At 48.6% G+C, this 25,223-nt stretch overlaps 2 protein-coding genes across 3 annotated transcripts in view; one reads left to right on the plus strand and one right to left on the minus strand.

Moving 5' to 3' along the window:
* Positions 1 to 13,868, plus strand: part of TBXAS1 (thromboxane A synthase 1 (platelet)) — a 173,616-nt gene extending 159,748 nt beyond the window's left edge. Inside the window, exons 11-14 of one of the 2 annotated variants that reach the window (XM_010854945.1) lie at positions 4,991 to 5,082; positions 9,631 to 9,768; positions 11,539 to 11,701; positions 13,560 to 13,868. In XM_010854945.1, the coding sequence (XP_010853247.1) occupies positions 4,991 to 5,082; positions 9,631 to 9,768; positions 11,539 to 11,701; positions 13,560 to 13,634 (468 nt within the window). In that variant the 3' untranslated portion in view covers positions 13,635 to 13,868. The remainder of the gene's footprint in view (positions 1 to 4,990; positions 5,083 to 9,630; positions 9,769 to 11,538; positions 11,702 to 13,559) is intronic. The other variant, XM_010854946.1, reaches the window with a different exon arrangement.
* Positions 13,869 to 17,107: 3,239 nt separating this feature from the next.
* PARP12 (poly (ADP-ribose) polymerase family, member 12) overlaps positions 17,108 to 25,223 on the minus strand; it is a 46,272-nt gene continuing 38,156 nt past the window's right edge. Inside the window, exons 10-13 of the mRNA XM_010855023.1 lie at positions 22,289 to 22,364; positions 20,432 to 20,562; positions 19,409 to 19,560; positions 17,108 to 18,233 (exon numbers count right to left, since the gene is read on the minus strand). Of these exons, the coding sequence (XP_010853325.1) occupies positions 17,908 to 18,233; positions 19,409 to 19,560; positions 20,432 to 20,562; positions 22,289 to 22,364 (685 nt within the window). The 3' untranslated portion in view covers positions 17,108 to 17,907. The remainder of the gene's footprint in view (positions 18,234 to 19,408; positions 19,561 to 20,431; positions 20,563 to 22,288; positions 22,365 to 25,223) is intronic.

Raw genomic sequence — 25,223 nt, forward strand, 5'->3', positions numbered from 1 at the left:
AACCACATCCATACATCCATGCAGAAAAGATCACTGGGGCAGGTCAGACAGATAGTCTGCAGCAGTCTCACCACCTTGGCTGCACAAAACCAGCATCCAGGCCCCACCCTGAACCAACAGTCAAATCCCTGAGGGGCCAGGGATCAAGCATCCTTATATACTAAAAACCCCCTGGCTGCGTCTAATGTTCAAGCATGTCAAGAACTGCTGGGCCAACACACTGATGTTGGTATGCATCTTGAGCCCAAAGCTAAGAAGTAGTGATTTTTTTAAAAAAAAAGCTCATCGGGGAAAAGAATAAATGAAGACTTGACCTCACAATACAAATTACCCTTGGTCTATCTTAAAAAGTCCCTTCCAAGTGCTGACAGCTTCCGGCCAGACACTTTTGTTTGAGGAACCAATACCATGGACTTGCTAGGGATGCTACTCTTAGATCTGGTTTCCTTTTCTTTTTTGAGATATAGTTCTACATTTGGGTGAACAGTACCACTGTTATGTTCTGGCTTTTTACATGTCTGCATTTGTTAAGACTCCTTTCGTTGCAGATAATAGAATTTGGCTGTCACTAAGTTAGGTCAAAAATGAGAACTTGCTGGAAGGGTACTGAGACGCCACCCGCAGGGCTCCTTGCCAGGAGCAGATGGCAAACAGGACACAAGGAAATGGATCCTGTCCTTTGCCTCTGGTTCTCCGCACATCTAATTCATTGCTGCTTTCTCACGGCAAACGTGCTTACTGTTTATTAATCCGCATGGCAGTACATGGCCACCAACAGATCATGACTCACCTGTGTTCAGCTTCCAGCTGCTGGAGAAAAACTCCTTTTTCCTCTGCCTAGGTCCTTTAAAAGTCCAGGCTGACACTTTCAGGTCAGAGCCCCACTCATGAGCCAATCAACTGTGGCCTGCAGGGCTGACTATGTAATTTGTCCAACCTGATGCCAAATGGAAAAAAGCAAGGGAAAGTGCCATTAACAGTACATAGAAAGGCTCTTCCTTTCTTCTCCCATCTCTCAAATTATCACAGTGTGTTTTATTTTCTATTTAACACCAGTCTAAGTAAAGAAAACTCTAAATTTTAAATTATCAGTGTGAATTTTACCACTCATCTCTGGATCATGCAATGCCACTTTTAAATGGTAATATCAGAGCATTTAACTCACATGCAGAACCACTGAAATTACATAACTAGTATTTTGTGACTCATGGGCCAGAAGAGATAAAGACAAACCAAACTCCTCAAGATTGGAAGGAAGATGAGGGGGTGCGCCAGGTTCCCCCAGAGTGTGGGGGCACAGGATGAGTTGGGAGAGTCAGGAGCCTGGGGTCTCTGCCCCTCCTCCAGCCACCAAGCCCACCTACAGGATGGCACCCCTAGACCCCAGGGCAGGGTCTAGGGAAGATGAGCCAGGTGTCCCCCTTCCCAGATCCAGCCCCCAAACCCACAGTAGGCTGTCACTCCCCAAAGATCTTTAAACTTCTGTGCCAGGAAACATGCAGTATTAGACCAGGAGTGGGCAGAGGCTTGCCCAGGGCAGCACACAGCCACAGTGCTGCCTGCCCAGAGCAGAGATGGCCAACACCATGCCCACTCCAAGATGCTTCAGGGTGAATGCACCCCATGCCTACCTTCTCCACACCTGAGCCTAAGCCCCTGAGGAATGGAGGGCAATGGTGGTCAAAGGGAAACCAGAGAGGGGTGGCCAGGCTGGGCCCAGGGCACCAGGGGCAGGAGAGCAGACAGCTGAGAACCCGCCCTGGGGAAGAAGCCAAGGTAGGAGCCCTCATGGGTGAGGCTCCAAGCCCCGTTGCTCACTCCAGTATCCCCTCAGACTCTGCTCCCTAAACACAAATTCAAAGATATGACGATTAAGATTCTCCACAGGGGACTCCCCTGGCAGTCCAGGGTTAAGACTTCACCATGCAATGCAGGGGGTGTGGGTTCCATCTCTGGTCTGGAAGCTAAGATCCCACATGCCTCAACAGCCAAAAAAAAAAAAAAAAATCAAAATATAAAATAGAAACAGTATTGTGACAAATACAATTAAAAAAAATTTTTTTTTTTTTAAAGAAGAATCTCCCCTTGACAACCACAGAGCATTAAACCCCAAGCATTAGAGCCCCTCTCTCCAGTCGTGTGTTTATCGGCCCGGCCCTGGTGGCCTGGGATGGAGGTGGGATTGTGGGGTCAGGAGATAACCTTCTAAATAAACAGTTCCCAGAAACGAAGACGGAGAATGTTGGGAAAGCCAACTGTTTTCATTTTTGCCTTTCAAATTTGTAAACATTAGGCTGCACGTGTTTTCAGCAACTTGACTTTGTGTGTGTGTGTGTGTATGTTGGTCACTCAGTCGTGTTCAACTCTTTGTGATCCTGTGGACTGTAGCCCGCCAGGCTCCTCTGTCCATGGAATTCTCCAGGCAAGAATACTGGAGTGGTTTGCTATTCTCTTCTCCAGGGGATCTTCCCGACCCAGGGATCCAACTCGGGTCTCCCTTGTTGCAGACAGATTCTTTACCATCTCAGCCACCAGGAACATTTTTCACTCAGCAGTATTTTATGCACTAATGGCTACCTTATATTGAACAGCGATACTCTAACAGATTAGCTAAGGTATTTACCATGGACTTCAGAATTCCACATGTTCTGGCTCATCACTCTCCACTCTGCCTGTCTGCCCCTCACACACTAAGCATTTAGTGCTTACGCATTTGCTCCTGCCAGCGTGGTCCCCTCTCTCATGGGGACAGCCTATTGGCCTTACCTTAGAGTTTTGGTTCTGTCCTGATGCGTGATGCTACCCAAGGACAGATGTTTCTAAGGCAACCCTGATGTTGCTGATCCAGGGAGTTCTGTCTTACAATCACTGGTTTAGATCCCATGCAAGGTGGCAGCTGCAGGCTTGTGAGCAGCTCCCAGGGGTAAGATGGGGCCTGCAGAATGGCCTCAAGTGCTGCCCCCTGCTGTCCTGAGAGGAGAAGTCAGAAGCAAGCCAAAGAGGAGGAGGAGAAGAAAAGTCCTCCCAAATTGAGGACTTCTCTTTGAACATCGTTAACTGATTTATGACTTCCCAGGTGGCACTAGTGGTAAAGAACCCACCTGCCAATGCAGGAGGCATGGGATATGTGGGTTTGATCCCTGTGTCAGGAAGATCCCCTGGAGGAGGAAATGGTAACCCAGTCCAGTATTCCCATGGATAGAGGAGCCTGGTGGGCTACAGTCCATGGGGTCACAAAGAGTCTGACCAGAGTTGGACACAGTTTAGCTACTGAGCATGCCCGCAACTGATTTAAAAAGATGAGACTGTCATCAAGCAGGTAATTTAACTCAAGCGCTGTAGGGAGCGGACAGACAGGATGGGAGAAATGGGGAGGTGGGGGGCGGATATCCTCCAATTAGCAGAGCAGCTAACAAACTCCTGTAACCCTGCCCTAACTCATCCCACCCACAGGGGTGCCCACACCTAGCTTCTCAACATCCCACCAATTCACTGTCACCCATTCCTCGCATCACGGGGTGACGGCAGAGAATGACAGTGTCACCCCATGGAAATCATCCAGGGGATGTTAGGGTTCCCCAACCCTGGGTGCTGGAATTGTGCTTCTCCACATCTTTGCCCTAATCAATATTTTCCAGCTTTTTATAACCTGATGAGTGAAAACCGAATCTCATGCTATCAATTTGTATTTTTCATCAAGGCAACTCATACTTGTTGCCTCTTCATTTCTCTTGACCACTTTTCTGATGAGTTTCTTTTCTTACTGATTTACTGTTGCTCTTGGAGTTTTGGGGCTTCCCGCATAGCTCAGTTGGCTGCCAGCAATGCTGGAGACCTGGGTTCAATTCCTGGGTTGGGAAGATCATCTGGAGAAGGAAATGGCAACCCACTCCCATATTCTGGCTTGGAAAATCCCAAGGACAGAGGAGCCCGGCAGGCTACAGTCCATAGGTCAGAAGAGTCAAGAGTCGGACGTGACTTAGCATTATCTTTCTTTTCAAGTTTTTGTTACCATTGATCCTTTTTAGACACAGCAGTTGTTTTTGTTTTGCTGTTTTACTATTTGTCTTTTAACTTCATGATGTGCCCATTACTACCCTGTGGTAACCTCCCTGAGATTTGCTAGAGGACAAGTGTTGACAAAAATAATCAATAAATGATCACTAATAAGAATAGAAAAGAGTTTTATTTGAGCCAAACCAGTCCAGAAGCCCACTTCCCAGATTATTCTGAGAAATTGCTCTGGAGAAGTAGGGTTTTCAGCCCAGTTTTATATCTCATCAGAACAAAGAACATTAAACAAGTCAGGGTTACATTTCTTCAAGGTTTCAAAAAAAAAAAAGACCAGCGCATACATAGCAAGTCAACATGGCCTTGGCACCTGGGAAGGGAGTCTTATCATCAAAGGAGAACCAGCGTTGGCTTCCCAGGAAGAAAGGCATTTAATCTTTATTTTTAACACAGACATTCTTTACTCCCAGTCAATGTGCTGGTTTCTTTAATAATTGAAGTAGTTGTACAGTGTATGTTTGACAGGCCACAAAGGGGCTACTTTAGTTAGCGTAAAATTCAAGTGAACTCATGTATAAAGCCAGAATGACTTCCCTATATCCTGATATGAAAAATAATTTTTTATCATAAGGGAGTGTGTACAATACGTAGCCTGCCACACCATCCGCTCTCATAATTGCTAGCAGGGCAGCCGCCGCCGTTGTTTTATAACATACATCTGACACCCAGAGGCCCCGCAGTCCCAGGCCTGCTGGTCTTCAGTAACACGCAGCACCGTGAAACCAGCGTAATAGAATATGTAGACTGTTCTGCGGAGTGCTAATCTAATGCCATTTGGATGGGATCATGTTTCATCTTGTGGGGTTTCCATGTAAGCGTTTGCGAGCACTGAAGCTGCTCTAAAGTTAGTGGGAAAGACTGAAAGCTGTGTGACTCGATCTAACTCAGCATTCCTCCTTTGTTACCACCCCTCCATCAGCTGGCCCCTGAGTACTGCAGCCTCCAGGAAGGTCTGCCCTACTTGGACATGGTGATTAAAGAGACCTTGAGGATGTACCCACCGGCTTTCAGGTAAGCCTGCACCCCAGGTCTTCAGTCTGTCACCACCTGTGTTGTGAAGAATGCTGGACCCAAGCTCCTGGAGGGGAAGGTCTGAGTATTGGGGGTCATCTCCGGGGGCACTGGACACCATGCTGGACATACGGTCACCATGGAAGTAAATGTCTGGCCTATATTCCTATATGTTAACTATCTTTTCAAAGCGTCATTGCTGTTTTCTTAACACAACCTTCCTCCCCAACCCAAGCCAATCTCTTTGGCCTCCTAGCCTCAGATGACTTTTGCTCTTTCCCTGGCCTGTTCATTCACCAGCTACTTATTAAGCATCTACTTTATGCCATGTGCTGGGAAATCAGCCAAAACAGATAAAGCATCTGCCTTTGGAGTTGACAGTCCAGAGGGGAGCATCCAAGGCCTGGAATGCTCCTTCATTCTCTCCAACGATCCACACCTCACCCCATCCTCAGAGCTCCCACCCAGAACTTAGTGCTCCAGGAGGTCTGACTCAGCCAGCCTCCTGTTCCCCACTGGCTCTCTCCCCACCACAGCACTCTGCACACTGACTCTACCTCATATTATATTTTTGGACACTTTTCAACTGCTCTGCAACATTTCACCAAAGTGCATCCAGCCACACCAACCTGTAAATGCCTTGAGAGCAGGAATCAGGTCTTCTGCTTCTTTCAAATTCCCCCTAAATGAGATGCTACCAAATTCCAGGCTCATTCACCCCAAGCACAGTAAGCCAAGCGCTGAGATGCTGAGGTTTGCAGCAGAGGACAGACACGTTCACAAGGCAGCCAAGCGTGGAGACAGAACAAATCTCCAGGCTGCCTCCCCCACTTCAAGTGGCCCAGGTATTCATGGGATAAAGCGGCAGCTGAGGAGCACGGGGAAAGGTAATGATGGGAGATGAGAAAAAGGTGAGGCAATTGTAGTTCTAAGCAGGTGCAAGGAAGCTATAGGTGTCTCCACGGGAAGCAAGTTCAGAATATGGCGGCCTTAGCGTCAAAACAAAAGGTAGTTTTGAGCCCTCTGAGGTCAAAAGGTCAGCAAGAAGCCACTTGCACATGCCCAGTTGGAGCGTCAGCGGTCTTTACCAGTCTTAACAGGCTCAAGCTCCAACTAGACACAGCTGTCTCCAAGTTCCTGAAAAAAAAAACAACTTGGAAAAACATCTTACTGTTGAAGCTGCCTGGTCTTTACAGTACGGGCAGGCTGTTGTGTAGCAACAATTAAAGCAAGCTTCATCAATGAAGGCAAGCTGAATGGATCTAACTGAGGACTACCCTGAGTTTCAGAGGTGGCCCATGGAGCACAGGGTCTTAACTTCGGTCTCTAGACCCTCAGAGAGTGAACCGTTGCCAGAGCTCAGGCTCTAGGAACAGAGGCAACCCAAAGCATGTAACTTAGAAATTCTACTCTGCATCTCTAGGAAGCATTGTACCACATAAACCATATGGAGGTAACTTTTGCCATTTTAAAAAGAGAAAATGTGGATGATGTGAAGGTATCTCAAAATTACATCCCAAACCGAAAATATCCTAGCGAGTGTGATTGTAGATGTTGTGCAAAACGTTCAGACCCAGAGCCAAGAGAGAATTCCCAGGGTGTGAGTCAGATCACATCCTTCTCAAGAACACATGCTTTCAGTCTCCTGATCCAGGAGCAGACAGGCACGCCAGGGCTCGCCTCGTTGCTCTGCTGACACCAGTATTAAGACCTGATCCCGGGACTTCCCTGGTGGTCCAGTGGTTAAGACTGCGATTCCACTGCAGGGGGCACAGGTTCGACCCCTTGTTGGGAAACTAACAGTCTGCATGCTGAGTGGCCAAACAAAATAAAAGACCCAATTTCACAGGCCTTACCTTACATCCTTGGGAGCCTCAGAGCAAACTGTCATCCGGTCTATTTTTTGTTTTTGTTTTCGTTTTTTAATGATTTATACCAGCTTCCTTCCAAGGGAACTGTGGGCAGCTGCTATACACATGAAATTCAAAATAAGACATTCAGTGATATAACAGATCAAAGACTGTTCAAAGGAAAGAATCCTTGATGGGACGCCAGAGATGGTGACAATTGGGGTCAGGCTTGGTGGCTGAGGCTCCCAGGAGAGAGGAAAACTGGTTGAGTTGAACCATCCTGTTCTCTATTGGGAGGAAAGTGTAGAAACTGATCAAAGACACATCATTTCCTGGATCTAAAGCCAATCAAGCCTTCATCACATGAGACCTTGCATAGATGACATGTTGAGCGACAAAGTCCACAGTCTCCTCAGCACCAAAATTCTGCAGGCAATTCTCATCCTGATCCTTTATAAGAAGCAAAGTGCAAAAGGAAGTCAGTGAAGGCATGGTTCTGGGGAACCAGGATGCTGCGATCTCACCTGAGGGCAGGACAGAACCCAGAGTATCTAGATGGATTTGTTAAAATTCCCACTATATAGAAACAATAGATACAGGTTTCCCTAATGACAGAGCCAGTCTGGACAGAAAGTCAAAACAGTCTCGGTCCTGCCAACAGTTTACTGTGTGATCCTGGTTAAGTTCCAGGCTGTCCTGGGCTTCTGTGCCTTTGGAGGGCACACGACACCCGCTCTGCCTACTCCAGAAGTGTGGGGAGGATCAGTGAGACAGCAGACGTGGAAACACGTACCCCTGCAGGCAGGGTGTCGTGCAAGGTGTGAAGTAAAGAGCAAGAAGCATTTGAGTTGAATGGCCTCCACCCAGTGCGGCTCCAGTCTCAGGCAAGCCCTGGTCTCCCTTCCTCCGGACCTACTCCACTGGTGGTTTAAACCCCATCATTCTGTTGACTTCTGTCATCAAACAACAGAAGTGAGAGAGGCAGACAAGAGGCCCATTTGCTTTAGCCCAGGCATAGGATTTGGGGGTGAACATAGAATTTTGCTTTTTAATTCTATTTTACTTTATTATTTTCATCTCAGAAAAACGCTTGACTTTTCCCAAGCACTGACACATTTGACTGATACCCTTATTCCTAAAAAATAAACCCTCAAAATTGCCTTTGTGGAAAATGTAACAATTCTCTTTGAAGAATTATTAATGTTGATCCAGGAATCTATGCAGTATAATTCAGCAGAATCTGGCCTGGTATGCAGCACCAATATTTTGGCCACCTGATGCAAAGAGTTGACTCATTGGGAAAGACCCTGATGCTGGGAGAGATTGAGGGCAGGAGGAAAAGAGGACAACAGAGGACGAGATGGTTGAGATGGTTGGATGGCATCACTGACTCAATGGACATGAGTTTGAGCAAACTCTGGGAGACAGGAAAGGACAGGGAAGCCTGGTGTGCTGCAGTTCTTGGGGTCACAGAGTTGGACATGACCTAGCAACTGAACAAACAAAAAATGCGGCCTAGTCTAGCCAGATCGGAGAAGGCAATGGCACCCCACTCTAGTACTCTTGCCTGGAAAATCCCATGGATGGAGGAGCCTGGTGGGCCGCAGTCCATGGGGTCGCTAAGAGTCGGATAAGACTCAGCGACTTCACTTTCACTTTTCACTTTCCTGCTTTGGAGAAGGCAATGGCAACCCACTCCAGTGCTCTTGCCTGGAGAATCCCAGGGACGGGGGAGCCTCGTGGCTGCCGTCTATGGGGTCGCACAGAGTCAGACACAACTGAAGCGACTTAGCAGCAGGATAACAGAGTGACAAATGCAGCAAGGAGCCACGAGTTACTCTTAATTTCTTTTATAAGCAGGAACGGGGTACAACAGTGATTTGTGTAATAACTTTATCTCCTCTGAGATATTTAGGGAAACCTAGTTCTGCAACCTGAAGTAAAAGCCAGCATAAATTATTTTTAATTTTTAAAGTAATTATTCATGTTACCAAAATAAAATTGCTTATACTTAAAAAAAGAATGAAGAAATACAGAAGGATCCAAAGAAAAAGTTGGCCCCCCACCCCGGTCGCCCACCATCCTCCGCCCTAGTGCCACCCACCCCTTACAGGAGGTCATGGTAGAAGTTTAGGTATTCTTCCGTAAACATTATGTTCATAGGCAGACACATATGGTCTAGCCTTTTCAAATAAGACGTAAATGGTATTAAACCATTGTCATTTGGTAAAAGAAACAATCTGATCAAGATGCTTTCCTCTCCAGTAAAAGTTCTCCATAGCCACACAGACAATGAAGGGGAAGAAATGTGCAAACCCAAATTTCCTGTAGGTAAAGCAAGGGTGTGGCCCCGATGGGAATGGGAAGAAGAAAGCATGGTGGCCGGGGGACAATCCCTGCACGGCTTCCAATACCAAGACCCTCGTGCACCCCAACACCAGGCATAAGACAGGTTCTTCAGGCTGAAGGAAGGGATGGATGAACCTAGAGACCCCAGGGTCCAGAGCAACGTAGGGTTAATAGCCAAAGCAGGGGTGGGGTTGGTCCCTGTCCGGGTCACCCCAGGAAGAAGGCTGGACCTCCCATCCGCCAGCCCCCTCCCACACTGCAGACCTGAGCCCCAGCACAGCCGCCCCCCGGGTTCTCCATCTCGTCTCGTCTCTGCCTCGAGGCGGGGGTGACCCGTGTGTCCCCACAGGTTCACGCGGGTGGCGGCACAGGACTGCGAGGTGCTGGGCCAGCGCATCCCCGCAGGCGCTGTGCTGGAGACGGCCGTGGGCGCTCTGCACTACGACCCCGAGCACTGGCCGAACCCCGAGAACTTCAACCCCGAGAGGTGAGTACTGCCCTTTCAAGAGGGCTGGTGGGGGAAGTGAGTGTGAGGATTGGAGGCAGCTGCCAGGAGACAGAGATTTAGTAAAGTGCCCCCAAAGTCCAAAGCTGCGGCAATCAGAGAGAAGTTTTTGAGGCATAATTTCTAAAGGAACTAAGTGTACCATTTTTGAAGAGATCAAAACACGATCCAGAGGTTTAGCCATTTCCACAGCACTGCATGCAAGTAACAAGGCACTTTGAGGTGGGTGTCCACTGTTTGTTCACACCAAGAAACAGGACACCTTTCAGAAACACGTTACGATGTAGCAGGATATCACTTCCTTTTTTAAAAAATGAATGCCTGTTCCAAAACAAGAGTATTAACAATTTCTTCAGGAATTCATGAAGCCTGGCTATGCTAACATGGTAGACCTGAATACCCGCTTCCGTCCCCACATGGATTTGGTCCATTGTCTAAATTTCATTTCCAGACTCCCAATTTAAAATGTCTGAGCAGGCATCTGCACTTCCTCCTCATGAGAGAGGATGCGTGCCGCCTCCTGGTTGATCTGGCAAGTGAGGGGCTGGCCAGCTGGCAGCTGTGTTTCCACCATTAGTGGCTCCATCTTCCTGTTAATGCAGCCCTGACTCTACAACCCCGGTCCCTGGGAAACAATGGCAGTAGGACCCAAATAAGTAACACTGTGCTGCTCAGCAGCTCCTGGAATTACAGTAGAGATCCAGACACATAAACAGCAGCTGCAGGGTTTATAGCATCACCTTTGAAAACAAATGGCCTTGAAACAAAAAGGGCTTCCCTGGTGGCTTAGGCAGTAAAGAGTCCCGCCCACAGTGCAGGAGACCCGAGTTCGATCTCTGGGTTGGGAAGATCCCCTGGAGAAGGAAATGGCAATCCACTCCAGTATCCTTGCCTGGAGAACTCCATGGACAAAGGAGCCTAGCAGGCTACAGTCCATGGGGTCGCAAGGAGTCAGACACAACTGAATGACTTCACTTGAAAACAAAAAGTGCCTTAACGTGAAAAGTGGGTCAAAGATTCTTGGGCCCAGGAGATCCAGAGGCAGTAATAAGTGAGCTGGCCACTATTACAAAATAGTGGTTGTCACCTAGCGTTACTGTCATGGAACACGTATGGCAAATGCTGTCATTTGGAGCTGAAGAAGAGCTTCCAGTGAGTCAAATACTGCCACCCCCAGAGGTTCAAGTTGCGTTCTTCAACCAGAACGGCAAATGTGGGCAGGGAGACAGCTCCCATCATGGCATCAAGAGACAAACTGGTAGGACAAGGCCGTCAGAAGGGGCTGGTGCCCAGGGACTCTGCTTAGGAAGTGGATGCCCGCCGGCTAGGGTCACCTTCTGGCTGCTGGGGAAACTGGAGCCATAGGTGAAGCTAGGGCTGTGGTTTCTTGGAGACCTTCATCCTGGATTCTAGTGAGTCTGCGGGCACATTAACCACGCAGTGAATTCATAAGGAGAGGCAGAGAGGGCAAAGTTGATGTTCCCGGTGATTCTTTGAATTCAACAGTGCCTGGAGGGCTTGGCAGGACAGGAGGAGCGGAGCCTGGACTGAAGCATGTGGAAGGGTGGCCACCTGCTCCGGAGCCTTGAGGACTGACGGGTCCAGCAGAAAACGATCCTGCAGACCCTGGGGGGCGGGGCGCAGGGCGCAGGGGGTTGGAGGGTTGAGGCCCCATCTGCCTGGTAGGAGGAGCGTGAAGCCCTGTGTAGGGCAGCGGTGTTCCGGGCCCACCCTGACCATGCTGCCCTGCAGGTTCACGGCCGAGGCGCAACAACGCCGGCGGCCCTACACGTCCCTGCCGTTCGGGGCGGGCCCCCGGAGCTGCCTCGGGGTGCGGCTGGGGCTTCTGGAGCTCAAGCTGACGCTGCTCCACATCCTGCGCAAGTTCCGGTTCGAAGCCTGTCCCGAGACGCAGGTGAGCCCCGCCCGCTGCTCCGGGCGCAGGGGTACCCACCGCACCCCAACTTCCCACTCCAAGAGCCTTCCACCCGTCGCACCACCTGCCTGCTCAGGCCTCTTCCCTTTCCGGAATGCCATCCCTCCCCCTTCCCCACCCCCAGTCTAATCCCATCCTCTGAATCCAGATTGGTGTTCCCTCAGACCCCAAAGTAGCCCCTGAGAAGTCCTGCTCACTGGGTGTCTCCCATTCCTAGCCCCACCCCAGTTCCTCCAGGAAGCCCTCCCTGACGACTTTGCCAGCCACAACAGACCGTTACTTTTTTTGAAGTCCTGTTTCAAGTGTGCTGCATACTTGCACTGTCTGGTATTACAGCCACTAGCCACACGTGGCTATTTATGTTAGTAATGCTGCTGCTGCTGCTAAGTCGCTTCAGTCGTGTCCGACTCTGTGCGACCCCATAGACGGCAGCCCACCAGGCTCCCCTGTCCCTGGGATTCTCCAGGCAAGAACACTGGAGTGGGTTGCCATTTCCTTCTCCAATGCATGAAAGTGATAAGTGAAAGGGAAGTCGCTCAGTCGTGTCCGACTCTTAGCGACCCCATGGACTACAGCCTACCAGGCTCCTCCATCCATGGGATTTTCCAGGCAAGAGTACCGGAGTGGGGTGCCATTGCCTTCTCCGATGTTAGTAATAAATCAATACAATTAAAAATTCAGCCCTTCATTTGCATTAACCACACTTCAAGCACTCAGTACCCACTTTCACTAGTGGCTGCCACAGGGGATAGGACAAGTCTAGACCGTCTTTTTTCTTGAGCCTGTAACTGGTCTTCCATCAGGACTCAAAGACATCGATCGGAAAGCCTGCCTGCCCCCAGCAGTAAGGCCTGGTGGCACTTCTCTCCTTGGAGGTCCCATGGTAGCCACGAACAGTCCTTTCACAGGCGGCTATAGAGGATACCCTTTCTCGAGTAATTCTGTGGCTTTTCTTCCTAATCTCCATCCCACCATCCATCTTTCCTAAATTGGATATAAGGAAAGCCTTCTGAATGGCAGCGGACTTTCAGCAGGGACCTCTCCCCAAGCCCCTGAGAAAGGGAGAGGGGGTCCTATTCAGTTTCTGGCTGGGTGCCAGGGTGAGAGATGAGAGGAGATGAGGAAGGTCTGGGGTTTCTTCACCACTTTGCACTTTGTGCCCTTGGGCAGGTCAGGTGGCCTCTCTGAACCTGTATGTTTTCATCTGCAGTGCTCTGCTCCCACCTTACAAGCAGACTTGTTAGAAGGATAACTGGGGGACCCCTCCTCTGCGAGATTCCCTGGTAGCTCAGCTGGTAAAGAATCCACCTGCAATGGCGGAGACCCCTGTTTGATTCCTAGGTCAGGAAAATTCCCTGAGGAGGTACAGGCTACCCACTCCAGTATTTTGGAACCTCCCTGGTGGCTCAGGTGGTAAAGAATTCACCTGCAAGGTGCGATACCTAGCTTCAATCCCTAGGTTGGGAAGATCCCCTGGAGAAAGGAATGGCTATCCACTCCAGTATTCTGGCCTGGAGAATTCCATGGACAGAGGAGCCTGGCAGGCTACAGTCCATGGGGTTGCAATGAGTCAGACACAACTGAGCAACTTTCACTTTCACTTTCCTCTGCCGGACGTTATTAACATAGGAAAGGGGTGAGTCCCTGTCCAAAACCAGGCCCAAGACACCAAGAGGATCTGCGACCTCTCAGAGTCCCCCTGGGGAGGCCACTTTGCTCAGTCTCAGCGCTGCCCTCCCTCAGCCCAATTCCCACAACCTGCCTCAGGCCCATTCCCAGGGAACTTTCTTGTCAATAGGGTTAATTCTGACAGATATCTTAATTTCCTCTATTTTAGGTACCACTGCAGCTAGAATCCAAATCTGCCCTAGGTCCAAAAAATGGCGTCTACATCAGAATCATCTCCCGCTGACACCACCTTCTCATCCAAAGAAAATCCTTGTGTGGAAATGTGGATTTTTGTTAAAACACCACCGAAGCAGTTGAAAGCATGCCAGGCCTATGAATATAAAAGTGGTCATTTATGTAACATTTTCTAAATGCTTAATAAATGTGTATTGCACTTAGTTTTGACTTTGCTAATGGTATTTAAAAAACAGATCCTCCTCTCAATAAAGGATTGGTACTAAATGAGTTAAAACATAATTTGGACAAAATGACTGAGAACTTGGGGTTTTGGAAGAAATTCTGGCCTCCGGATGGAAGGCATCTATAGGGTAGGGGACCCACAGATGCTCAAGAGGTCCTGATGGCCCAAGTATGGGGATCTTTTCAGTGTCTGCTGCATTGTGATGTTTAACTTAAGAGAATAATGTTGACCAGAAGCTCAACTTTAAAAGTGGTTCAAGAGCTTTATTATGCTTTGATTTTTCTAGGTAGAGTACTACCAACATTCTAAGTTTCAATGCACAGAAAAGTGGTAAGAGGCCAAAATGTACTTTCTCTTTTAAAGTACATCCTATCTTAATGCTCTGTGGTGACCTGAATGGGAAGGAAGCTAAAAAGGGAGAGGTTATATGTATATATATAGCTGATTAATTTTGCTGTACAGTAGAAACTAACACAACATTGTAAAGCAACTACTGTTGCTGATCAGTCACTCAGTTGTGTCTGACTCTTTGTGACCCCATGGACTGAAGCACACCAGGCTTCTCTGTCCTTCACCATCTCCTGGAGCTTGCTCAAACTCATGCCCATTGAGTCAGTGATGCCATCCAACCATCTCATCCTCTGTCATCCCCTTCTCCTCCTGCCCTCAATCTTTCCCAGCATCAGGGTCTTTTTGCATCAGGTGGCCAAAGTACTAGAGCTTCAGCATCAGTCCTTCCAATGAATATTTAGGACTGATTTCCTTTAGGATGGACTGTTTGGATCTCCTTGCAGTCCAAGGGACTCTCAAGAGTCTTCTCCAACATCACGGTTCAAAAGCATCAATTCTTCAGTGCTTAGCTTTCTTTATGGTCCAACTCTCACATCCATACATGACTACTGGAAAAACCATAGCTTTGACTATACAGACCTTTGCTGGCAAAGTCACGTCTCTGCTTTTTAATATGCCGTCTAGGTTTGTCATAGCTTTTCTTCCAAGGAGCGTCTTTTAATTTCATGGCTGCAGTCACCATCTGCAGTCATTTTGGAACCCAAAAAAATAAAAGTCTGCCACTGTTTCTTTCCATTTTCCCCCATCTATTTGCCATGAAGTGATGGGACCAGATGCCATGATCTTAGATTTTTTTAATGTTGAGTTTTAAGCCAGCTTTTTCACTCTTCTTTCACCTTCATCAAGAGGCTCTTTAATTCCTCTTTGCTTTCTGCCATAAGGGTGTGTCATCTGCACATCTGAGGTTATTGATATTTCTCCCGGCAATCTTGATTCCAGCTTGTGCTTCCTCCAGCCCAGCATTTCACATGATGTACTATGCATATAAGTTAAATAAGCAGGGTAACAATATATAGCCTTGACATACTCCTTTCCCAATTTGGAACCAGTCTGTTGTTCCATGTCCAGTTCTAACTGTTGCTTCCTGACCTGCATACAAATTTCTCAGGAGGCAGATTCAAGTGGTCTGGCATTCCCATCTCTTTAAGAGTTATCCAGTTTGTTGTGATCCACACAGTCAAAGACTTTAGCATAGTCAATAGATGTTTGATGTTTTTCTGGAACTCTCTTGCTTTTCCTGTGATCTAACAGATGTTGGCAATTTGATCTCTGGCTCCTCTGCAACTATACTCCAAAATTTTAAAAAGAGCATTATAATTTTCTGTTTCTGGCTATGCTAGGTCTTTGTAGCTGTGTGTGCTGTGGGCTTTCTTTAGTTGCAGTGAGTGGGGAGTTACTCGTCATTGCAGCACATGGGCTTCTCTTGTTCCAGAGCACAGGCTCAGTAGTTACGACACGCAGGCTTAGTTGCTCAGAGGCATGTGGGATCTTCCTGGATCAGGGATCAAACCCGTGGCCCTTGCATTGGCAGGCAGATTCTTAACCACTGAACCACCAGGGAGGTCCCCATCCTATCATTATTTTGATCAAAGAATCAAAATTCAGAGCTGAAGTTATTAACAGTAATTATTGTGTTGCTGAGAAGTTCAAATGTAACAAACACTCGCAAACTGAATCTCAGATCTGCCTCTGTGCCTTTTCCTCATATATAAAATGAGGACGCTAACCTAGATCACAGCCCCCTCCTCTGTGCAACACCTGAGCAGCATCATAGGGCTGATGCTGTATAGGTAACAGAGCAAGAATCTGCAAGGATGTGGTACCGAGGCTGAGCCTCCAGTAGGAAGTGCAGGCTGTTGCAGGAGAGCCTCCCGGTGTCCACCGCTGTGATTTCAGCTTCTGCTGTTTTTTCTTCCTGTCTCCCACCCCCAGCACCCCATGCTTCCCCCAAAGTGCCCCGTCTGCAGAGTTCCCTTCTCTGTCTGGCCTCTTAGAATATAAGCTGCCAGCCTCATGACTATTTGTTGTCAGTCTCTCTGTCTCACACACACATACGCATGCTCTGCATCCCACTACCTCTTTGCATGGGAATTCTGAGAGGTCTTTTTGACTTCTTCCCATCACAATGCCGACTCCCCTCCCATGCCCGCAGGAATAGCTGCCCTCCACTCCCACCCACAATCCAGCTTCATGGACCCCAGCCCTTTCCTCAATGTCCAGTCCAGGTAGGTGGCAATGCGCTTTCTCAAAGGTCAGCAAGGGTAGAGGCCTTGGCAGACTCCACAGTTCACTTGACTTTTCTGGAGCATTTGATCACCTCCTGCTGTTCTCCTCACCCATTCCCCCAACGAAGCCACTCCTGCTGCTTCCCACCACTCAGCTCCTAGCAGTCTCAGATCTGAGAACCGCAGGCAGAGGCATCATGTGGAAACTGGACACACTGTATCAGTAGGCTGGGGGATGGAAAGGAAGGGTGCAGGGGAAGGGAAGACACCTTGCTGAGGACTGAACCGAGGCCAGCAGGCATAGCCACCCAGGAGTGGGTGGAGGGCCTCAAGAGGTGGAGCCATCCTGCCAGCCCCTTCACCCCCAGAGACCCTACCAACCGCTGTGTGTGCAGCAGACACAGAACATCCACTCCATGTCCAGAACACAGTGTACAATAGTGGATGTGGGTTTTGTGGGGCTTGAAATCTGAGTTGAGGGAAAGAAAAAGAAACAAATATGTAACTTTCAAAGCAGTGGTTCCCCTGAGGGCTGTAGAAGCAGTCCCAGTGAATGAGGGGCTGTGAAGCTTCAGCCTTATCACCTTCATGATAAAACCAAGCACAGCCCTCCTCGAGGCCAGAAACAGGGGCTCTGTTTTATCCTGACACCCAGAAACGTGACTTACCCTACAGACGCCCAATAAACAGACACTGAAAAATGAACCACAGCTGTCACCCATGTCAGATAAGTAATTTTTTTATTCTCAGACTCTGCTGTGACACTGCAGCACAGGTATTCAGATCTCATGCGGACATAAAAGCCTTATTCAGAGGGTGTTCTGTGCAGAGGCAGGGACAGGCATTCACACGCCAGGCCAGGTCCTGGGGGAGCCACTCATTCCTGTCATCTGCCACGACTAAGGGAAACCAACAGGGACTCAATGACACTACTCAGTAACCACTGGTCTAACAACTGGTCTAGCCACTGGTCTAACATGGGCCAATTTCAAGGCCAGAAGCCCAGGAGAAGCAGCAGAAATGCTGCCCGGATTAGACACACTGCAACGGACACGATGACTGTGCCATGCCAGGCCCACAACCCAGGACTTTCTGTACCAATGGCTACTGTGTCATTCTGACAAAAACAAATCCAGGTGCCACAAAGACCCTGAAATGTCAAACCACTGAAGAGACAGAAATTGTTGCAAATTAAAACTAATCCATAAAATAGTGTCTGGGAACTCTGTGCCTGATGCCAATCTGCAGCAAAGTCAACAACGAGTAAAAAATAAAACTTAAACACCCAAGTAAAAAGCAATAATGGATTCGCCTACCATCATTACTGGCCAGTCCAAAAGTGATTTAAAAGTCAAAATATTATCATCAGCCAGAGATTAAGAATCTTCGTAACTTCATCACCAAGTCAATGTTAAACGAACAGTTCATTAAAAGTTCTTTTTCTTTAAAAAAAAAAAAACTTTCCCTAAACAGCTATTTCAAGTAAGATAAGCCAGAAAGGCATAAAACCATCGGGGTGCTCACTGCCGGCCGCTGAAGAAAGAAGCCAAGGAGAAGAAGGTGGGGGTGGCGGCTGGGGGCTTGGTGGAGGCGGTGTACTGGATGACGTATTCCGGGTAGGCCTGGTGCTTCTCGAAGATCACGAAGATGGAGGGTTCCGACATGCTGTTCACGCAGCTGTCGTACAGGATGTTGCCTTGGGCCTCCTTGATTGGGGGGCGGACGTAGGCGGTGCTGCCTCGGACAAACTCGCCCACCAGCACCCGAGCCAAGAACATGGTGTGGGTGTTGCTGTCGGTTTTGCTATAGTGGTGGGAGTACGCAGCGTCCCGGGCAAAGTAGCTCCCTGCAAGGACACCAGGGTGAGCCTGTGGCCGGAAAATGCGAGCCCACCTCCTGCCAACAGGGCAAGACCTACAGCCTCTACCCTCCCTACGCCCCCGGTTTTTACAGCTTCTTCCTCATGAAGGGCTTCAGAGGGATCATGAAACTCTGAGATGGAAAACTCCTTTCAAGTAAGATCTGTCACTCCAACTCTAAAGGTCTCTGGGCCCCTCACTACTGACTTCCTCCCCCAGAATGTCAGCTTCCTGAGCCATAAAATGGGGCTGTGCCCCAACTTCGCAGGGTTAGTGTGGAAAAAGACCAAGACCCCACCCACAGAACACGCTGCAGACACCCGCCGCCCAGTACATAGATTCATGGATGAGAATCTGAGTTGGAAGCTGCTGCCTGCACATTCAGATTTACGACCTACCACCGGCTCCCATGCACTCTGACCCCACAGCCATCAGACTGAAGCTAACGCACAGACCTGGCCGAGAAGCTGCTGACTACAGATCACACCACTACGAGGTTCTCTCAATTTAGCAGCCACTGAAGAGGAGAGGAGAATGTTCCTGTTCTCAGGAGGTGTTTAAGGGTAAAGTGGTATGATACATGCCACCTACTTCCAAATGGTTCAGAAATAAGAGACAGGGTGATAAATCCAATGTGAAGTGTTAAAGCTGATGAACTGGTAAAATTCATTTGGGAGGGTTTTTTAAATATTATTCTTGCACCTTTCCTGTGAGCTAGAAATTATTTTCAAATAAAGTTTAAAAATAACTAAGAGACAAAACCAGATAACACATTATAGCAAGAGTGACATGTTTACCTGAGTGTATCTGAGCGTTCAGATTTTTACTCTAAGGTAACAGCGTGGACAGGTGGGGACCTGACTCGGGGCTGGGAAGGAGGCGCTGTCTCCTCTTCCCACTCCCCCACAGGGACGCAGGCCCATCTCCAAGGGAAGCCAAACCCCAGCCTAAGCAGGGGGTCAGGCCTGGGGCTGCACACGGCAGGGAGGGAGAGTCAGGTGTTGACATCTGGGTCCCCCACATCCCAGCCCGTCCTCCCCAAGTCTGAACTACTGGTCCAACCCATGCTGGTTCCCCACACACCCTCTGTCAATTTGTTTTAAGGTGGTTTCTGGGGCTTGGACAGTGAGGCCAAGATGATTCTGCCAGCAGGGGCGCTTACCCTTGCCATAGGAAGTACCATGGAGACCACTGACCCGCCAGTCAAAGTTCTGCTGGCAGATGGCGTCAACTAAACCAGTGCTGGTGCCATGGAACAGCTGCCTTTCGTCCACCATCTTCCCATCATTTCTCTTCTGCATCTGCTCTTTTTGCCTAGAATCATGAAGGGAACGTATGCTGGAGGCAGAGGGCACTTGCCACTAAACACAGGCTGCCCAACCCAAGAAAACATGTCTTATTAGACATGCCATGAGACCAAGAGCCATGAGACTCCAGTCATGGGCCAGGAGCCTGGAAAGCTGAGAGTAGGACCTGGATGAGAGCAGAGAGAAGCCCTCCCTCCTGGGCTCCAGGCCTCCACGGCTCCTTGAATCCCCAAAGCAGACAGACGAGCCCTTAGAAGGCAGGCTGCTTCTTCCCAGTATCCTGCTCCCACCTGGAGCCTAGCCAAGGGAGCTGGAAGATGCTGGACAGCAGGGGCATCCTCCTCCCTCTCCTCTAAGTTCCCTGATCTCATCACCGGGCCAGAGTACAGATGACCCTGCTCCAGCCTCTTGTGGGGAAAGGGGAGCAGAACCCCAGGCCCACCACGGGGACCTGCTGTGGATTTCATTCCCACACGGACATGTGCCCAGGGATATGCCAGCCCTTGGGCACAAAAAGGAGGCCCCTGCCCTCTGGCTGCCAGGACAATAGCTTTACATTCCCCAGGGTGAGGGGTGGCTTCTATGGACCCTCTCCTGTTGATCTCCAGGGAGGCAGAGTGTCTATTGCAAGAGCTGGCTTTGTCCCTGGGGAAGCCACAGCACCCACCCCCTACTCCACCCTGTCTCTGGAGGGACATGCTGGCACTGAGTTGTACAAGTGAAGGGGGGGACAGAAGAGGGGCGCAGCTCCCGATCCCTGCAGCCTGGGGCAAGCAGCAGCTGCTGCGGCGGATTATCGCTGCCACACCGGCATGTCTGGGAAGCAGCTGTCTGAGGGAACAAGGGACCAGCCCACCAAGAGCGAGCCCTGGACACACCACTGGTAGATTTCCCAGAGGGCGGGGTTCTGGACCCGTTCAATCTTCTGAATGGAGTAGAGAGGCATTGTACTGGTGAAGAGGCTCCAGACCTTCTGAAACTCTTCTGAGGATGAAGGGACGGTGATCCTCTATAACAGGCAAACATTTTTACTCTTATCATCAAAGTGTAGAATACAGCTCTCTTCCCAAGGCTGCTCATGGAATGCCAGAACCACAAGCAAACACAGACATCTTTCTGTGTCTCAAGAGTAAAGGGGAGCATTTTCCTCACTCCCCTTAACTCCAAGGGGCAATCTCTCCAGGCTCGGATGTATGCAATCTGTGGTCACTTCCCTCCTTTCCCTGGCAAAGCCAGCCAGCCTGAAGGACAGGCAGGCATTGCTATGTCAGTACCACCCCAGGAGTTCAAGCATGGTCCCTGCTCTCCTCCCGACCCCACTCAGGGCCAACTACAGGGTCTATGAGACCCAGAGCTGGTGCCAGTGGATGTGGAACACACATGTCTGGCAGAGAAGGGGCAAACCCTGCCACAGGCAGTGATGCCACAGGCCATGCACGACACGTGCTGAGGGAAAGGCCAGGTTGGCGGATGGCACACAGCAGCTCAGGAGCTCAGTGAGACCAGGGGCACCCCTCCCTCCCAGAGAAGCCCGCCCCTCCCCTAGCGTCTGGCTCTAGGAAAGTACTCTTGACGAGCCCACAGAGGCCCCTGATTGTCACACAGAGGGACAACACACAAATCCCTGATCCTGCTGTCTGGTCCCCAACCAGCTTACCTGTTTTCAGGTCCATGAGGCTGGGCTCAATGACCCTGTTCCAGGATCACTGGGGATTCTCTCTGCATCATTCTTTCCTCCACCCAAGTGCAGCCTTATAACCACCACCTCATCCCCCACAGACCCTGAATTATCAGGGCTCTGTGTGAACATACATGGCTCTCTGCAACCTACAATCTGACTCTGGTTTCCCTGCTCCAGTCTCTCTGGAGGCCACCATGCCCTCTCCCTCAAGCCTCAGGGCACTCCACAGCAGGGCCTGACTTCCCTCTCCTGCGCCCCCACATCTATGCACGCCCTCCACCCGAGACACTTCCTGTGTCCTGTCTTGGGTTCCTTCCTCATCCATTTCGCATCCACCAGCATGTTCCTCCCCAACCTCTCCTGTGTAAGCGCCAGCCGTCACCAGGTATGGACCCAGTGAGGCCTTCCTTGATCTCTGAAATACAGCCGCCTGGTCCCTGATGGCCAAGTACTGCATCTGCAGTCGCCCAGCCCTCCAACGTCCTACCGGGGCTGCTGGTGTCTGGGTGTGCTTTGTGCATCTCCCAGGCAGGGGCTGTCAAGTTGGAAAAGCCAGTCTGCACAGTGCTTGCCGGGTCAGAGGCCAGAACCTCCACCTACACCTGGCATCATCAGACCCTGGCCTGAGTTCTTTACCCAACTCAGCACAGTGCCCACTGCAAGCTGCTAAACAGAGTTTTCATTCTCTCGTCTTCCAGTAAGTTCCTAGTATCCACTTCCCAACTGCAACTCTTCTTTTAGATGACTCTCATCACACTGAACCCTCTCCTGGCTTCTTTCCCTTTTCTTCTTAGTAAAACTTTTATCAGCTAAGCAGCTTATAATTACGCCCTTCCTAGAAAACTTCCAGTTCATCTTCCTCCCTCCACCATACATCCTTCTCCCCTCAGGCCACAGCCACCTCCTGAGCAGTCATTTAGCTGTAAATAAGCCCCAAGATCTGAAAGACACCAAACTTAGGACTCACCTCTCAGTGGCAAAGGACACAGCACGGTCTGCTTACCTGTGTCTAAGAACACCCTCCTCCCAGCCTAGGGCAGTGCCAGTCTCATACCTTAAAGCCAGTGTCCGGCAGGGCTGAGCGATCCCAATGGTCAGGAATGTTCTTTAGGCCTTGAGAATTGATGCTGCTACAAAATGTAAAGAAAAACACTTAGTCTGTTCTTAGACATAAGTAGGCCTCTCAGAGGTGCCTCCAGCAACCTAGGCCATCAGTCTCGAGTCTCAGCATATCATCTGTAAAGTCAGGGAGGAGGCAAGGAAGTACATAAGCACACTCTCCACCACGGGACAGCACTTCCATCTTGGCCTGTGTGGTCAAAACCAATCGGGCACAAGGGATCTGTTTTTCACCTGTACCCAAATACCTCTACCACATAAGGGAGAGAGCATTATGACTAAAGCTGCACACATAAACCCTCCCCATAATTTTATAAAATTCAAAGAGCCTTGAAACTTTCGTTAAAAACAGCCTCAAGGCTTCCCTGGTGGTGCAGTTAAAAGTCTGCCTTGCAATGCAGGGGACATTGGTTCGATTGCCAGTCCAAGAAGATTCCACATGCCATGGAACAATGAAGCTTGTGTCCCATAACTAATAAGCCCACACATCTCAACTACTGAAGCGTTTGGGTCCTAGAGCCTGCACTCCACAAGAGAAGCCATTACAATGAGAAACCCATGCACAGAGTAGCCCCAGCTTGCTACAAAGAGAGAACGTCCACACAGCAAAGAAGACCCAGCATAGCCAAAATTAACTAAATAAATAATTTTTTTAAAAAACAGCCTCAGTGAAACTAACACAACACTATAAATCAACTATACTCTAATAAAAAACAAATTAAGTTAAAAAAAACTCAGCTTCAATGATGTATAGTTGGCAGAACTATATATGTTTACATAAACATATGTAATATTTAAAAACATTTTTTTAAAACATAAAATTGATGTCAAAATTCACTTGGCAGTAGAAATTTGACTTGAACTGCTAAGAGGCTACTTGTGGTCTCTCTCATCCCTTCTTAAAGTGACTATGCAAAAAATATTAGCATGTTTCATTGCATGGATCACATAATACAAGCAGCACATGCTCTTTTTAAAAGTGAAATAAAAACTGAGTTCTAAAAAAATGTGGACCAAAGGGTTTAGAAATAAGGACTGTGAAACTAACTCCAAATCATTCCTAGTCAGTTTCAGAAGGCTCTGTTCTTCCCACAATAGATCTACCTTCTGTTTCTGCTGGCATGAGATATGTACCTTCTTCCTAAGCCTCAAAGAACTCTCACAAATAACTTTCCTAGGAAAATGGCACAATTTAAAAATAACTTAAAAGGTCCCACAAGCAAGAATCAGCCAGAAACAGACCCATGTAGATGTAAGATGCTAAAATTAGCAGGCAGGTTATAAAACAACTGCCTGCTAATTTCTTTCTATGTTTAAAGAAATTTAAGACAAACTTTAAAAACATATGCAAGGAACAGAAAACTATAAATAGGCCTGAAGGATTTGGAAAAAAAACTGTAGAAATGAAAAAAAAAATCTTTTAAGTATAAGTTCAATGGATAGGCTTATTAGCAGATCAGTCAATCTAAAGAGAGGGTGGGTGAGCTGAAAGGTAAGGGCAGTGAAATTATCCAGAATGTGGGGCAGAGCAGTAAGAAGATGAGCAAGGAGGGGAAGAAGCCAAGACGTGGAAAACACAGTGAGAAGGCTTGAATTTAGTCACAGCCAAACTGAAGCTCCAAAAAGACAGTATCAAGAACAGGGTGAAGGCAATTTTCAAAGAGAACTAATGAGAAACAACAACCTACAGATTTAAGAAGCACAAAGAATCCTCAACAAGACAAATTAAAAATGCATATCTAGACACACCAGAGTGAGAGTGCCTGATACAAAGACAAATGGAAAATCTTAAAAGCAGCCAGAAGGGGAGGAAAAAAAGTGATTCTGGCAAAAAGCTTCAGTTAGACCAACAGCTGACTTCTCAGAAACAGCAATGGAAACCAAAGGACAGTGGAGTGATATCTTCAATGTTCCAAGAGAAAAAGAAACAAGTAAAACATCTATACTTGCGTAGATCCAATGAGGAAATCATATTGTGTGACCCCACTAACTGTGTAAATAAAGCATTTCTTTCTAAAAGCCACCCACACTAGAGTCTCAGTGGCCATGGAGGACCAAGCAGACTCACTTGCTAGAGTCATGACCACCAGCTTCCGTCACACAGGATAGAGGGAAGCACCATGCACTTTCCTGCGTCAACATGTGCAAGAGAGCAGGAAGATCCCAATCCCTCGTGTCTTAGTCTGAATCTCAACAAAATGACCACTCTTATTTCTGACATGTGGTGTCTGCCATGGTCCCCTGAAAACAAAGTAAAGTGAGGACAAAAGAGATCCAGTTTCAGAAAAGAGACAGGTTTTTCTAAACTGTACCAAACGTAGGCTCTGGATAGAGAAGGAAAGAAAAAAAGATGTCTAGGACTTCCCTGGTGGTCCAGTGGTTAAGAATCCACCTTCCAACGCAGGAGACATGGGTTAGATCCCTGGTTGGGGAACTAAGTTCCCATATGCTTTGGGGCAACTAAACCCACGTGCCACAACTACCAGACCTGTACACCATAATCAAAGATTCCACATGCTGCAACCAAGACCTGACAGTCAAGTAAAACTAATATTTTAGAAAAATGATATCCAGAAGTAGGATCACTCATAATTAACCAAAACTAAATCCAGAGGCAATCCAAAGAGAAGAGACAGATCAGATCAGATCAGTCGCTCAGTCGTGTCCAACTCTTTGCAACCCCATGAATCGCAGCACGCCAGGCCTCCCTATCCATCACCAACTCCTGGAGTTCACTCAGACTCACATCCATCGAGTCAGTGATGCCATCCAGCCATCTCATCCTCTGTTGTCCCCTTCTCCTCCTGCCCCCAATCCCTCCCAGCATCAGAGTCTTTTCCAATGAGTCAACTCTTCGCATGAGGTGGCCA

This window comes from Bison bison, unplaced genomic scaffold (genome assembly GCF_000754665.1).
Source record: "Bison bison bison isolate TAMUID 2011002044 unplaced genomic scaffold, Bison_UMD1.0 scf7180017864352, whole genome shotgun sequence".
Lineage (NCBI taxonomy): Eukaryota > Metazoa > Chordata > Mammalia > Artiodactyla > Bovidae > Bison > Bison bison.